The 12,626-nt window shown below is 33.5% G+C and overlaps 1 protein-coding gene across 2 annotated transcripts; it reads left to right on the plus strand.

Moving 5' to 3' along the window:
- The first annotated feature begins 1,625 nt into the window (after nucleotides 1–1,625).
- Nucleotides 1,626–7,093, plus strand: LOC142336850 (neo-calmodulin-like). 2 transcript variants are annotated; one of them, XM_075385804.1, is made up of 4 exons: nucleotides 1,626–1,964; nucleotides 2,588–2,809; nucleotides 5,245–5,323; nucleotides 6,404–7,093. In XM_075385804.1, the coding sequence occupies exons 2-4, from the start codon at nucleotides 2,617–2,619 to the stop codon at nucleotides 6,585–6,587; spliced, it is 456 nt and encodes a 151-aa protein (XP_075241919.1). In that variant the 5' UTR covers nucleotides 1,626–1,964; nucleotides 2,588–2,616; the 3' UTR covers nucleotides 6,588–7,093. The 2 variants fall into 2 exon arrangements, with proteins under 2 accessions (XP_075241919.1, XP_075241920.1); XM_075385805.1 differs by having other exon boundaries at nucleotides 1,626–1,963; nucleotides 2,605–2,809.
- Nucleotides 7,094–12,626: the final 5,533 nt, after the last annotated feature.

Genomic DNA, 12,626 nt, shown 5'->3' on the forward strand with positions numbered 1-12,626 from the left:
TTAGTTGAAAAAAATAAAATAAATGATCGTGATTGATATTAGATGACGTTGTTTTCCTGTATCGAATACTCAATTGAAACTCCATATCCGAGATGGAAACTTTCTTTGAAACCAAATCTAGTTCATTCTCTGAGATTTTTATATTTCGCCAATTGCACTGTTTTGATTATGCTGATAGATATTTCAAGCATTTTATTTAGACTAACATTTTCAACCTCAATTTTTCCGTAATTTTTAATGTTTTTTTCTTTTTCGTCTGTGGTCGTCTCTAGTGCATAGTTTTAGAATATTTCACTTGCGACCAATAATTGTTGACTCTAAAATCTTTTAGTTACCGAAAAACTTCTCACCTTTTGTCTACAAGGTTCTGATTACCCGCACCTTATCTCCAGAGCAGATCAGAACTGTAGCAGAGTAAATTCAGGGAAACTCTCAGAGCTGGATCAGAGTCTGATCAGGTCACTTTTTAAGCTTGACAGAGTAGCTCCAGAGTAGAAGTATCTGGTTACCCTTGACAGAAGAGCTTTCAGATTAGCCCTTTTTTGGGTTATAATTGACAGAGATGGGTCCAGAGCAGGCCTAATCTCGGAAAATTCTTGACAGAGCAGGCCTACTCGTGGACAACTCATGACAGAACTGGCTCAGAGCAGGCCTACTTTGGGACAACTCTTGACAGAGCTGGCTCAGAGATGTTGGCTTTGCTATGAGGCAACATAAAAGTAACATTTTAATCAGAGGCACATCTAGATTCTGAAGGATTTGATCAGAACCAAAGGGGTCCAGCTGAAAAAATGCTGGTTCACTTAAGAGGAAAATTTGATTAACATGACTATTATTATGGAAAGCTGTCTAAGTTCATCCATTGAGTCAGAAATATGCACTAACGGTATACCAAACATTTTTTTTTTCACAGCGGTTAGTTTTTTTTGTTCGAAATACTTTTAGAATGGTCTTTTCCTTAGATAAATTTAATACTTCAAACATCATTTTTTTATTGAAATGAATATATTATAGCAATATATTTAGTTTTATTCTGTGATTAGCTCTGTCAGGACTGAAACCAGAGTAGACTTACTCCGTGATAAACTCTGTCAAGACAGACTCCAGAATAGACCTGCTCTGGGTTCTACTCTTTCAAGGCAAATTCCAGAATAGACCTACTCTGTGTTCTATTCTGTTAATACAAGACCCAGAATTGAGAGGTCTCGTACTATGGGGAGCTCTGTTTCAGCTCTGATAGCGCACCTAACGCTGGAATTACTCTGCTCCGGCTCTGATCTACTCTGGAGGTCCAGTACTGGTACTTTAAGAAAAATGCCAACCTCTTATTTTTTCTTCTATCCGTTAAATAAATTTGCTCTGTACCGTACGCGACTGTTTTTGGGGCAATCTTTATAGGGCGGCCGTTCTTTTCCTTCAGGAGTTTAATGACAAATTGATTGTGATTTTTTACACTTGATTACATTAAAAACGATTTTCTTCTGCTGTACTTGATACAAAGATACCATTATCGTTTTTTATTTATATTAATAAATACACGTTGTTGTATACGTAATAAAATGTACATAATGCACGATAAATTTGTGAATCTTCATTTATTATGCTTAAAATGCATTGAGATTGTACTCTGTATTCACCTGTGCGTTTTCGTGTGGCCATATACTGAAAAGAAAACGGTGGCTGAATAGAAAACAGTTTCTTTTCATTAAAAAACTGCAACACGGTGCGACTGCTATGAACAGAATCAAATGACGTAAATATTTCTTCCTGTTCCGTTAGCTGTCGTCTAAATTTTAAACTGTGATTTCAATGTTTTTCCTGACAAAATTACTTACTTTTTCAAGTAGAAATTACTGAATCGTGAAATTACTTCCTTTTTTTCCAGTAGAAACTACTTATTCGAGAGTTAATTGCAAGACTAAAACAATTTACGACAGCGCATCACGCGTAAGAAAGTTATAAAGGTTAGAGCTGTTTATTTCTGATACCTTCCTTAGCAAAAAATGCTGAATAAAAAATATTCTGGTTGTTAAACATTCAAGCTTGCTAACATGCGTTAAAATATTTACTTTCGGTCAAGAGAAAGAGTGAACAGGAAAACATTGAATCAATTGACTGAAATGAAACTTCCATTTTAGAGTACTAATTTGTGAAGACGCCATTGAAAACATTCGATTTTAATTTTTTAATTACATTGTAAATCTTTTCGCTGTGCATAGCAAATTGCGCATAAAATTCTAAAAATTAAAAAAAGCTTGCTTTTACTAATGTAAGGTCAAGTTGTTTAAATAATTAATTTCATTTTTTTTTTATTTTCCATAATGATATATTCTTAACTGTACATTGCCTCTTTACCATTAGCATTTTTTCTTATTTGTGTTAAAGGAAATTAAGAATCTTTTCTTAGATGTATAATGAGCAAGCTGAAACTTGCAAGATAAACTTGTTTAAATTAAACTTAACTGATGAGATGCATAACGTTTTAGGCTAATTACATTCTCGGTTTCGTTTCCACAAATCGCATAATTTATTGAAATTTGTGTTTTCGGACATTTGCCACGAAATGAAAAAAAAATCCATTTAACAGACATTTTATTTCTTGTGGTGAGTGAATAAATGGCGGAGGAGCTGTCCGAAGAGGAAGTTTCCGAGTACCAGACAGCCTTTTCCCTCTTTGATGAAGATGGGGATGGAACTATCACCACTAAGGAACTGGGCACCATCATGAGACAATTGGGAATGAACCCAAGTGAGGCAGAACTGCAGGAAATGGTAGATGAAGTTGACGAAGATGGAAATGGAGAAATAGGTTAGTTACTAGATTTAAAAAAATAGAAAAGAAATTTTTCTCCCGTTTTTTTAATGTCCTCTGAAATGACTGGGTTTGCTAAAGCACTACACAAAAATCCGTGTAACCTGACAAAGAGGTGTATGATATCATTAATCGAAGGCTTGAGATATAGGGTTCAACTGACCTCTTTTTTCTGCTTTTTTGCAACTTTCTTAAACGTTTCGGACGCCTTGTACATCGTTTTTTAACTGACGCTAAGTACATCGTTTTTATTATCGAAGATTCTCAGAAACGGAGGATTTATTTTTCAGGATCAACCATAACGGAGGAGTAGAAGTAAAATCCCATAGTGAGTCAGTACTGAATTACTACATTTCAATGGAAAGTATAGTATTCGAGTTGTTTTAATTGAAAATTTTTTTGTCTGAGAACCGGAGTTCCTGACGTCCATAGAACTCTCAGGTCATCTTTTGATAATCTTGAAAATAATTATAGAAATAACCAAGAATGCAATTTTACACTGGTCAAAAAATTTTCATAATATTTATCGCTTAATTGTTTTATTGAACGGAATGTTAAAAATGACATGATCAGTATGATCATCGTAAAACTACCGGAGCGAAATATCATGATTCGGTACTTACATGAAATGGGAGCTTACTCAGGAAACTCAATCCATTTCATATTTATCGTCCCTTGTTGTTTTTTTTTGTCATCGAAAACCCAAGCGAGGCCAATCGGCTGAATAAAGCCGCTAAAAAGGAGTATAGAAAACCAACTGCTGTAAAAATGTGTGCAAAAACCTTTTGTATTTGGTCAACTTTAAACAAAACTCCGTTAATGCTCTCGTTTAACTCCATTGCTCAATTCCAAGCAGTTCAGAATAGGACCTCTAATCTTATCATTTACTAAACTTATGAATAAATTAAATGTTTACGCAGCAACAACTGCTCCGAGGGGTTTACTAATTTCTTTGATACCCTCGCTTAAAGATGTGCCTGACGGTTTTCGTCCCTCAAGTTGAGAAAAAGTCTACCTTGACACATGTTGGGCAAGATTTGTGAAAAATCTTGCAGAACTATGTACCATATTGCAATAATTTTTTCCAAAGTTGTTGAAGTCATCGTTGAAGATAAACTTTTTCTTTTAAAAAGATTTTTAAAATTTGCAAATATGCAAACCGAATTACAAAAATAATACTTCTCATTATTTGTTTGAATAAATAGGGTGTCTTTAACACAAATTAAATACAATTAGAACAAATTGGGTCAATTGATATCTCGAGGTATTCAAAATTAAGTGAACACAAATTGACAAACGAAAATTAAATATCATTTGGTATTTTCAAATATTATGCTGATAAATGTTGCTGAGAAAGAACGCAAAGCCATTCATAAAGCAAAATCATTTTTAAATGTTGGCCAAAAATTGTATAGTTTGTCCGGCTGATTTTTCTCCTGAATAAATTGGTTTATATAATGAGGCGGTAAAAATATACGTCATAAAATGCGCAACTAAATTTAACTAGATTTGTGCACTTGATGATTCAATACTAAAATTTGAAAAACAGACAGAGCTCCACCAGAACGAACTCGCATAAATCTTGAGAGGTATTGTTTTATCTTTTAGGTTCTTGCCATTTTTTAGAACCTTTTTTAAGAGTTCTTGTATTCTTTTCAGATAATTTTTTCTCAACGGCGATGAAAAACGTTTGTCGTTACATTTTGTAACCGTACTATTATTGTTTTTGTGGAAGAAGCAACATGGTAGCAGGTTTTTCTTATTTAGCCAATTTTGCCTAATCAATTGGTTTATAGTGAAGTAGTTTTATTGAAAATGTTTGGAGGACGGGCATTAGATCAGCCTATTTTTAGCGGCCCTACCTTTTTCTTACTATTGCCCACATCTCAAACTGTTCTTTTCATGAGCACCATCGCTCTATTATGGGGAATATGGGCACATTTTTGCGTCTGAAACCTTAACGTGGTACCATAATTGCAGCCAAGATTGGTCAGGCTATGGTCAACCTGATGATATGGTTAATAGTGTTCATCCTCACAGGGACATCTTTGCGGAGGCAGGGGATTGAACTCCAAACCATTGGCGTTTACATCGCACACTTTATCTCTCGGCTATCACGCAATCAAATCAACTTTAAATTATCCACCACGTGGCCGTATTATCAGCTTCGAAAATGTGGGAATATAAGAAATAATAAATATGAGAAGAAATAACAATTTTTAAAAAACTCATAAATTATAAACAACAAATAATAAAAAAATTCATTCTAATTTTCAATCTAATAGCTCATACTTATCATGCTCATGTTACTGAGCCCAGCACACTTCTTAAAATCGGTTTAATAAATTTAAATCTGTCAATCATGTAGAGTCATAGTCTACCGTGATTGGTTGTTCCCAAAATGTGCTGAAGATGGAGTGTTTGGGTTTCAGACTTTGACGAGTTCCTGAGCATGATGATGAAGAAAATGAAGGAAACAGATCACGAAGAGGATTACAGACAGGCATTCCAGTTAGTAAAATTAGCTATCAACAATTAGTTAAGTCTTGTTTTTTCTGTAAACCCGGGTTGCCGGCCATACTAAAATCCCCGTAGTCACACAAGGTCATATGACATCAGGTAATCATACAAGATCATATATGATGTGTATGATTTCTTAGTAATCATACACTTAAGAATCGTACTAAGAAATAGCGTATGACTTGTATGGCATCATATATGATCCTTGTATAATTACTAAGAAGTAGCAACCCGGGCAATGACAGAAGTCCGTGCAAGAGATAAACTGGTATTGAAACCGATAATTAAGTGGCAATTGTTATTGCTGAATAACTGGCACTGCGATAACCCATTTCAATGGGTTCTAGTAGAGATTTGACTTGCTCTTAGGTCTCTTGGATTTAAACTTTAGCACTAGTTCACAACAAAATTTTAAAAGTTCATCATAAAGTAATTAAATCCATTTTTTTGAGCTGAGAGAAAGTTTTAGCGGTAACCGAACCGGCCGTTTTTTCATTTAATATAAGGTTTAAGGAAATTAAATAATAATTAAGCTATAATTTGATAACTAGGAACAATGAGGTTTTAGTACTTTCAATTGTAAAGACTTGATTGGAATTTTATTGGAAATAATTGTAAAAATTAAGCGGAATTGGACACGAAAAATTCAAATTGTTGGTGTGCGATCAAAAAAGTTGATAACGAATCTTGAAACCCTTGATAGGAAACGCATTAAAACGTGGTTATCAAGTTTTTGATAAAACATAGTGGATCTTTTCCGTTTGTGCCCCCCCCCCCCACCCGCAGTACGTTATGATCCCCAGTTACAGATCACGTGCCATTACATAGCAAATCATTATGTAAAAACATAGCACGTGCGTCTGGGGGTACAAATAATATGCACCCACTAAGCTGGGGGGCACAAACGGAAAAGATCCAACATCGCAAGTTTTGCCATGTATTTCATGATCTTGCCTGTCTTTGTAAAGTGAATCAAGATTCGATTGACTGAGAAATGACCAACATGGGATCGGAATTAAAAGATGTCCTAAACAATTTTCCTAAAAATGTCTCATTTGTAGAATTTTTAAGGAAATTTGCAGACGTGCACAGTGGAGGTTACTATGTGAGTCCAGAATCCCTGAAGAAGGTGATGGCATCTTTGGGAGAGAGGTTAACACACGAGGAAGTTGAGGAAATGATGCGGATGGCAGACACTAATCAAGACGGATTGCTGCACTACGAGGAGTTTCGAGACTTCCTTGACAAATTGTGAAATCTGACCCGAAATTTTGAACCTTTTTCAAGTCATAGAAGAACTCAAAATCTATGCAAGATATCTTGGGATATATCTTTCATTTCAAAAAACTTAAAGATCAAACTTTAGGAGTGCATTATAGAACAATCGATTGTTTTTTGTTCACGAGAAATTTTGTTTCAAGATTGCGCTATGATTCTTGACAGTTTTGTATCATATTTAATAATTGAAAGAGAGCCGAGATTATTCCGAGAATCTTGATCTTAATAGTTATTGTCTTAATAGTCATATTCCAGAATTCTTGTGAGAATTGGATTGGCTTGAATTTGAGCCTATTAATAGAGTGGAAGGGAGTATATAATGTCGTATATGGAATACTAGACCGCTAAAAACAATTCTTGAAAATTTACAATACTGTTTTATTGAGTGCAATTACTTAAAGCAATTTTATCTTAATTAAAGTTTATTTCGTGTGCTTTATTTTCTTTGTGAAATTTTGATCAAATTTAATCATTTTTATTCCGTTTTGCATTGAAAAGTTCATTTTAAAAACCTACCAATCTCTTTAAAATTCTCGGATCTTTTCCGTTTGTGCCCCCCCCCCCCCCCCCCCCCAGCTTTCACACTAATCAAATTTAAAGTAAAATTACCTTAACGCTGTTAAGGTAAACCGTTGTTAGGGTAAAATTAAGGTAACGTTTACCTTAACCTAACGTTAACTTGAGTTAAGTTAAAAATTTACCTTAACTTTTTTAAGGTAAAATTATCTTAAATTACGTTTACTTTTTTGTAACGTTCTGCAGTACATGATGGTATATACTAGGTAAAATTACCATACAAAATGCTGAGACCTCCTTAACAAAAATAGACACGCCTCCAAAAATAAACTATAGTGCGTGCATATTAATTGGACCACCAAGTCGCAAGTGATCCGTTCTTACATGACGAGTTTGATATGTATTGTCACGTGTTCTGTAACTTGGGGGTGCGTAACTTACTGAAGGGGGCACAAACGGAAAACATTCAAGTTATTCTATGAATATTGGGAAAACACACGATGCTCGATTTTTGTTAGAGAATTGGAAAGATTTCAAAAAGAGTTTCTTTTTCTCATCCGTAAGCTCCCTGAGAGATCTAACTTATACACTATATCAGTATCTGAGAGACCGTTCATATTCCGTTTTCAACCAATCAATCATTATTCACTCTAATCCAAAGAAAGTTTTTTTGAACTAATTTTGAGTTATTTTATCAGCAAAAAACGGATTGAGAGTTCGACAAAAGTAGACAAAAAAATATCCTGTAGCGTAAGTTCTGAATATAATTCGAAAACGCTCCTTTGTTTTGTGATTTTACAGAAACAAAAGGCATGGCAATGCCAAAAACAGTAGATTAAAAATGAAAAAAAAAATCAGAGAAGGCCGTTGTTGCCAAATACTGTTATTTAGGTTAACTAAAGTTGCTTAAAGTTGTTATTTGAAAAAAAAAACACACAAAAATCTTTGTAGAATTGATTTTTTCAAAAAAACAATTGATCTATTGTTTTTCCCCTCTCAGTTTTTATGCTCTCATTTACAATTTATGTTTTGCTATATAGCACGTTACTGTAAGAAATAGCACCTACCTCTGGAATAGAATAGATCCACAACAGTTTATGACCAGGTTTTTATCCTTCCTTTCTTCTTCCTTACGGCAACTAAATAACAGATGACAACGGGAACACTATGTTCATCACTTCTTTTTGTAAATTAGCACTGCGGAATTGAAATTCAAATCTAAGATTTTTCCGTTTCAGCCCCCCAACCCAGCTTAGTGGTGCATATTAATTGCAACCCCCAGACGCACGTACCAGATTTTTACATAATGACTACAATGTATTGGCATGAGCTACTTAACTGGGGTATGAATACTGGAGGGCACAAATAGAAACAAGGCGGCTCGGTAATGTGCAATGGCACATAAGGTTCCAACCCCGCCCATCCACAATTTTGGCATAATTGTCTGCCAAATGAGGAACAGATAGAAAAACCCAAAAACTATTTTTTGCGAATCCCAAAAAAGCCCAAGTCTTTTTCAAAAAACTCTGTATGAACGATAAGATAACCTCCAAAACAAATAACTCAGTGGAGTGAAAATTGATGCATTAGATTGCTGTAATATGTCAATATTAAGAAAGCGAGTCAAAACGAACAGCAAAATCAAACAACAACAACAACAAACATTAATTACATCAAAAAATTTATGTCCCTCTTAAAAACTAAATTTAATAACAAAGTCAACATACCGTCAGATAAACCTGAAACTAAACAAAAATAACTTATAAATCACCAAAAAACATATGCGACCAGTCCATAAAAAGGTTTGGTAACAATTATACAAAAAAGAACAAAAACAGAAAAGTAAAAAAAATTAACTTATTTTTTTGAAACAATTAACTTCAAAGTAATAAATACCATTAGGAATAAATTAATATTACCACAAATTTGCGATTACCACTGCTTCTATAGAAGGGCATTAGGACCTGACCTTATTCAGTTTTTAGAGCGGCTAAAAAGAACAACAAAGAACAAACAAAATTTCAATTGAAACTTGCCAGAAAACGCTGTCAAAACCGTCAAGCCAAATTTTGCCACTCAAAATATATTTGATTGCGCCTTCTTCAAACAGCTATAATGTAGTACGTGGCCATTCATTAGTAAGACTAGGTAACAACTAGACAAAAAAGCGAAGTGCTAAAGTAAGTAATACTTTTAATTTTTTTTTCGAAACAAAATTACATTCAATGTCATGAAAGGCATTAATTACAAAAAGAGCTATTTAAATATCGTCGTTTTTTAATGAAAAAGAAACCTCCCCTCGAGACCTGTAATTATCCAGAATATTTCTTGCATCTACAAAAAGAACGTCACATATGACAAAAATCAAATTAATTTAATTTTTTTTTGTGAAAAAGCGGTGTCGAAGCCAGTAAGGTCATAACAAAATCTTTAAAAAAAAAGATTTTGGGACACCAATCCCTCTTATTCCCTTGACACCCAAAATATCATATTTGACCTGTAATCAACTAACGAGATTAGGTAACAAAAAGAAACATAAAAAGAACAAAATTGCGAAGTTAAAAAAGTTTTTTTTTTAATTTTGGAAAACGATGGGTTTGAAAGTCATAAAAGCCATCAGCTATCTGCTAATATCAGAAAATCGGTTTTTCTATTCTTCCATGAAAAGCCAATGAAAGTTATCACTATACAGGAAATTTCATACGACCGAAACGACAAAGTAAAGATGACAGTTAAGACAAAATTTAAAAATTCAATTGATTTCTTCAAGAAAGAGGCGTCGAGGCCATTAAAACGATGATTTATATCTTTCAGGATTTTAATATGTTCAATTGTGTTTTAATTTGAATGCTAATAAGGTGACATGAGAACTGTCAATAATGTGATAATGTGACAAAATTAGCAAAACGTGAAAAACTGGCAAATATCAAAACAAACAAAAATCTAAAATCTTGTAGTATCAAAGCCAGAAAACAATAATTTCAGGCTTAAAACTGCAACCGAGAATAAATGTTAACTCAGTAGAAAGAAGAAGCAGTCTTTTTTTGCTGACACTAAGCTGGAAGTTGAACAAATTAAGAAAAAAATAGAGGAAAATTAATTAAGCCATTATTTATTGAAAAGTCAATTATTTTTTTAAAAAAGAAATGACCATAAACTTTCAATTAAAAAACTAAATGCATTAGCCTGGAGCTTTTTTTGCAAGCGAATTGGTTGGACCTATCACTCCCGAGCTTTGATTTGATATGTTCTGTTCTTTATTATTAAAAAAAGTCTTTTTTTTAAAAAAAAAAAGACCGACTGATTACAACCCGATTTTTTTGGATTGTAACAGTCCAAGAATGGCCCAAAACTACCCCTGTTAATACTTATTGTCCGTTAAGAACAATTGATTTTTCGAATGTTGTAGATATAGATAATTTCTGAGTTGAAACTCAAAATAAATTTTGCATTTTTCTTAATCAACGAGTAAAGTTAGCAAAAAACGGCAAAGTTTTAACTACAAGGCACTCTCTGCGGACTCTGAAGTAGAAATAGCCCCCCTCTGAGTCTACAAAGATTGTATGAGTGTTGTTTGGGGGTGTACTGTAGGCAAATTTAATCAAAGTGGACTAAAGTAGCTTATTTCGTGCTGTTGTTGATGAAAAAGGCTAAATTTTGAAATGTTTATCCAGATTTTTTGACCAAAAAATTAAATCAAAACAATCAAAAATGCTTGTTCGTCTTCAAAAATAAAGTCAACGACACTATTCTTAAAAATTATAACAAATTTTAGCAAAATTGATGAAAATTTAGGCAAAAATTCCGGAAAATGTGAATGAAAACAACGTGAATTCACTCTTCTTTTCTCAGAAGTTTAAGCCTCGATAACTCCCTGTAGAAAACGAAAATTAAAAAAATCTTTTTAATTCCATATTCTACGCTGGACGAGCTTTCTAATGATACCAGTCTCAACTCTCTACGATGAATATATCGAGCGGCGAAAATTCACGGAACAAAAAAAAACCCAGTTGAGTATATAGTTCCTCCCCCCTCAAGAGGGTCGGAACAAATATTCTAAGTTTATTAGTGATCATTACTCGAAATTTGGAAAAAGTTTTGCGACAATGACCACATCTAACCAGCAATCAGAAAAGATCGAAATGATCCCTTGTTACTACTTATTCGCCCTCTATGAACGGGTTATTTGGCACACAAAAAACAGGCAAATTCCCACACAAAAACAGGCAACATATTTTACTGAGAAATTGATTTATCCAGTAAAATGATGATGTCAGTGTCAAATCAATTAAAAGCGCAAATTATTTTTTATTAAAACACGTCTGTTTCCTGCTCACGAATAAAGGTTCACTGCGAAATAAAGTTTGATTTGCGTTATATAGGACAAAAATCTTGCTGTGTAAATACTTTCAAAAAAATGGATCTGTTCGCCATCTTAGTTTTGAGTTGCTCCCCAAAGAAATTTAAAAAAAAGTAAATCAATTCAAACTTTCAATTGAACAGGCACCCAGAAATTTATACCTATCTTCTTTTTTATCATAATCAAAGCCATGGCCGTATTTTTGCTGAAGGATTGCAAGTCGAAACAGTTTTTTTAAGTTAAAACCGCAAAAATTATTGAATATCAACCATCATTTTCAGCATCCTCGGCAATGCGGGCTCTATCTCTCTCTCTCTCTCTCTCTCTCTCTCTCTCTTCCTCTAACTCATAGATCTTAATCCAGATCATTAATTTTATTATCTTTCATACCGGTTAACTACTTGAAACGTTTTGTGTGAACCATTATTAAAAACTATACGATTATAATAGGCGTATTAGATTAGTGATATGTAGCTTAGTGTCTTCATTTCCTCAATTTTTTTCACATTTGATTAAATTGTACTCCAACGACAGTTGTGATTCTAGACCCAAATTTTTTTTCAACTCGAAAATAGCGGTGAAAAGTTTAAATTGTCCGAAATGTTTGACAATTGTTTACGTATATAACAGTATAACCAATGAGTTCTATTTAAACCAATTGTATTATGCAATAATCTCAACAAGCTCAAAATTGGCATATTTTTTGGCAATTTGTTTATTGCCTGAATAAAATTTTTGTATTGATTTCAGACTTTTTATTTTATTCAGAGTTATTTTAGGAGCACTGCTGGGTATTTTGATAGAATTCAGCTAATTTAAATTATTTCGCTTGCTAACGTAGAAAAGAGTGTTTTCTCAAAAGGCTATCTATCTTTTTCTTAAGTTTTTGTTCCAGTCGTCGATGAAGTGGGGTTTCGTAATTTTATAGCAATTCGACTTTTCTTGCTTAGCAAATACTGACTTGCATCTGTAATCCTCTGTGGAGATTGATAATCACTGAAGTCTCCTTGCAAAATAGAATCGATTTTGTGAAATTAATTGGAAAAAATTTAGAGAAGTTTCCTAATTTTTGAAACTGGTAACTTCAATAATTTATCCCTTTCAAATATACACCGAAGTACTTCAATTTACTTCTAAGCG

The sequence above is a fragment of the Convolutriloba macropyga genome, chromosome 3 (assembly GCF_964194025.1).
Source record: "Convolutriloba macropyga chromosome 3, txConMacr16.3, whole genome shotgun sequence".
Lineage (NCBI taxonomy): Eukaryota > Metazoa > Xenacoelomorpha > Acoela > Convolutidae > Convolutriloba > Convolutriloba macropyga.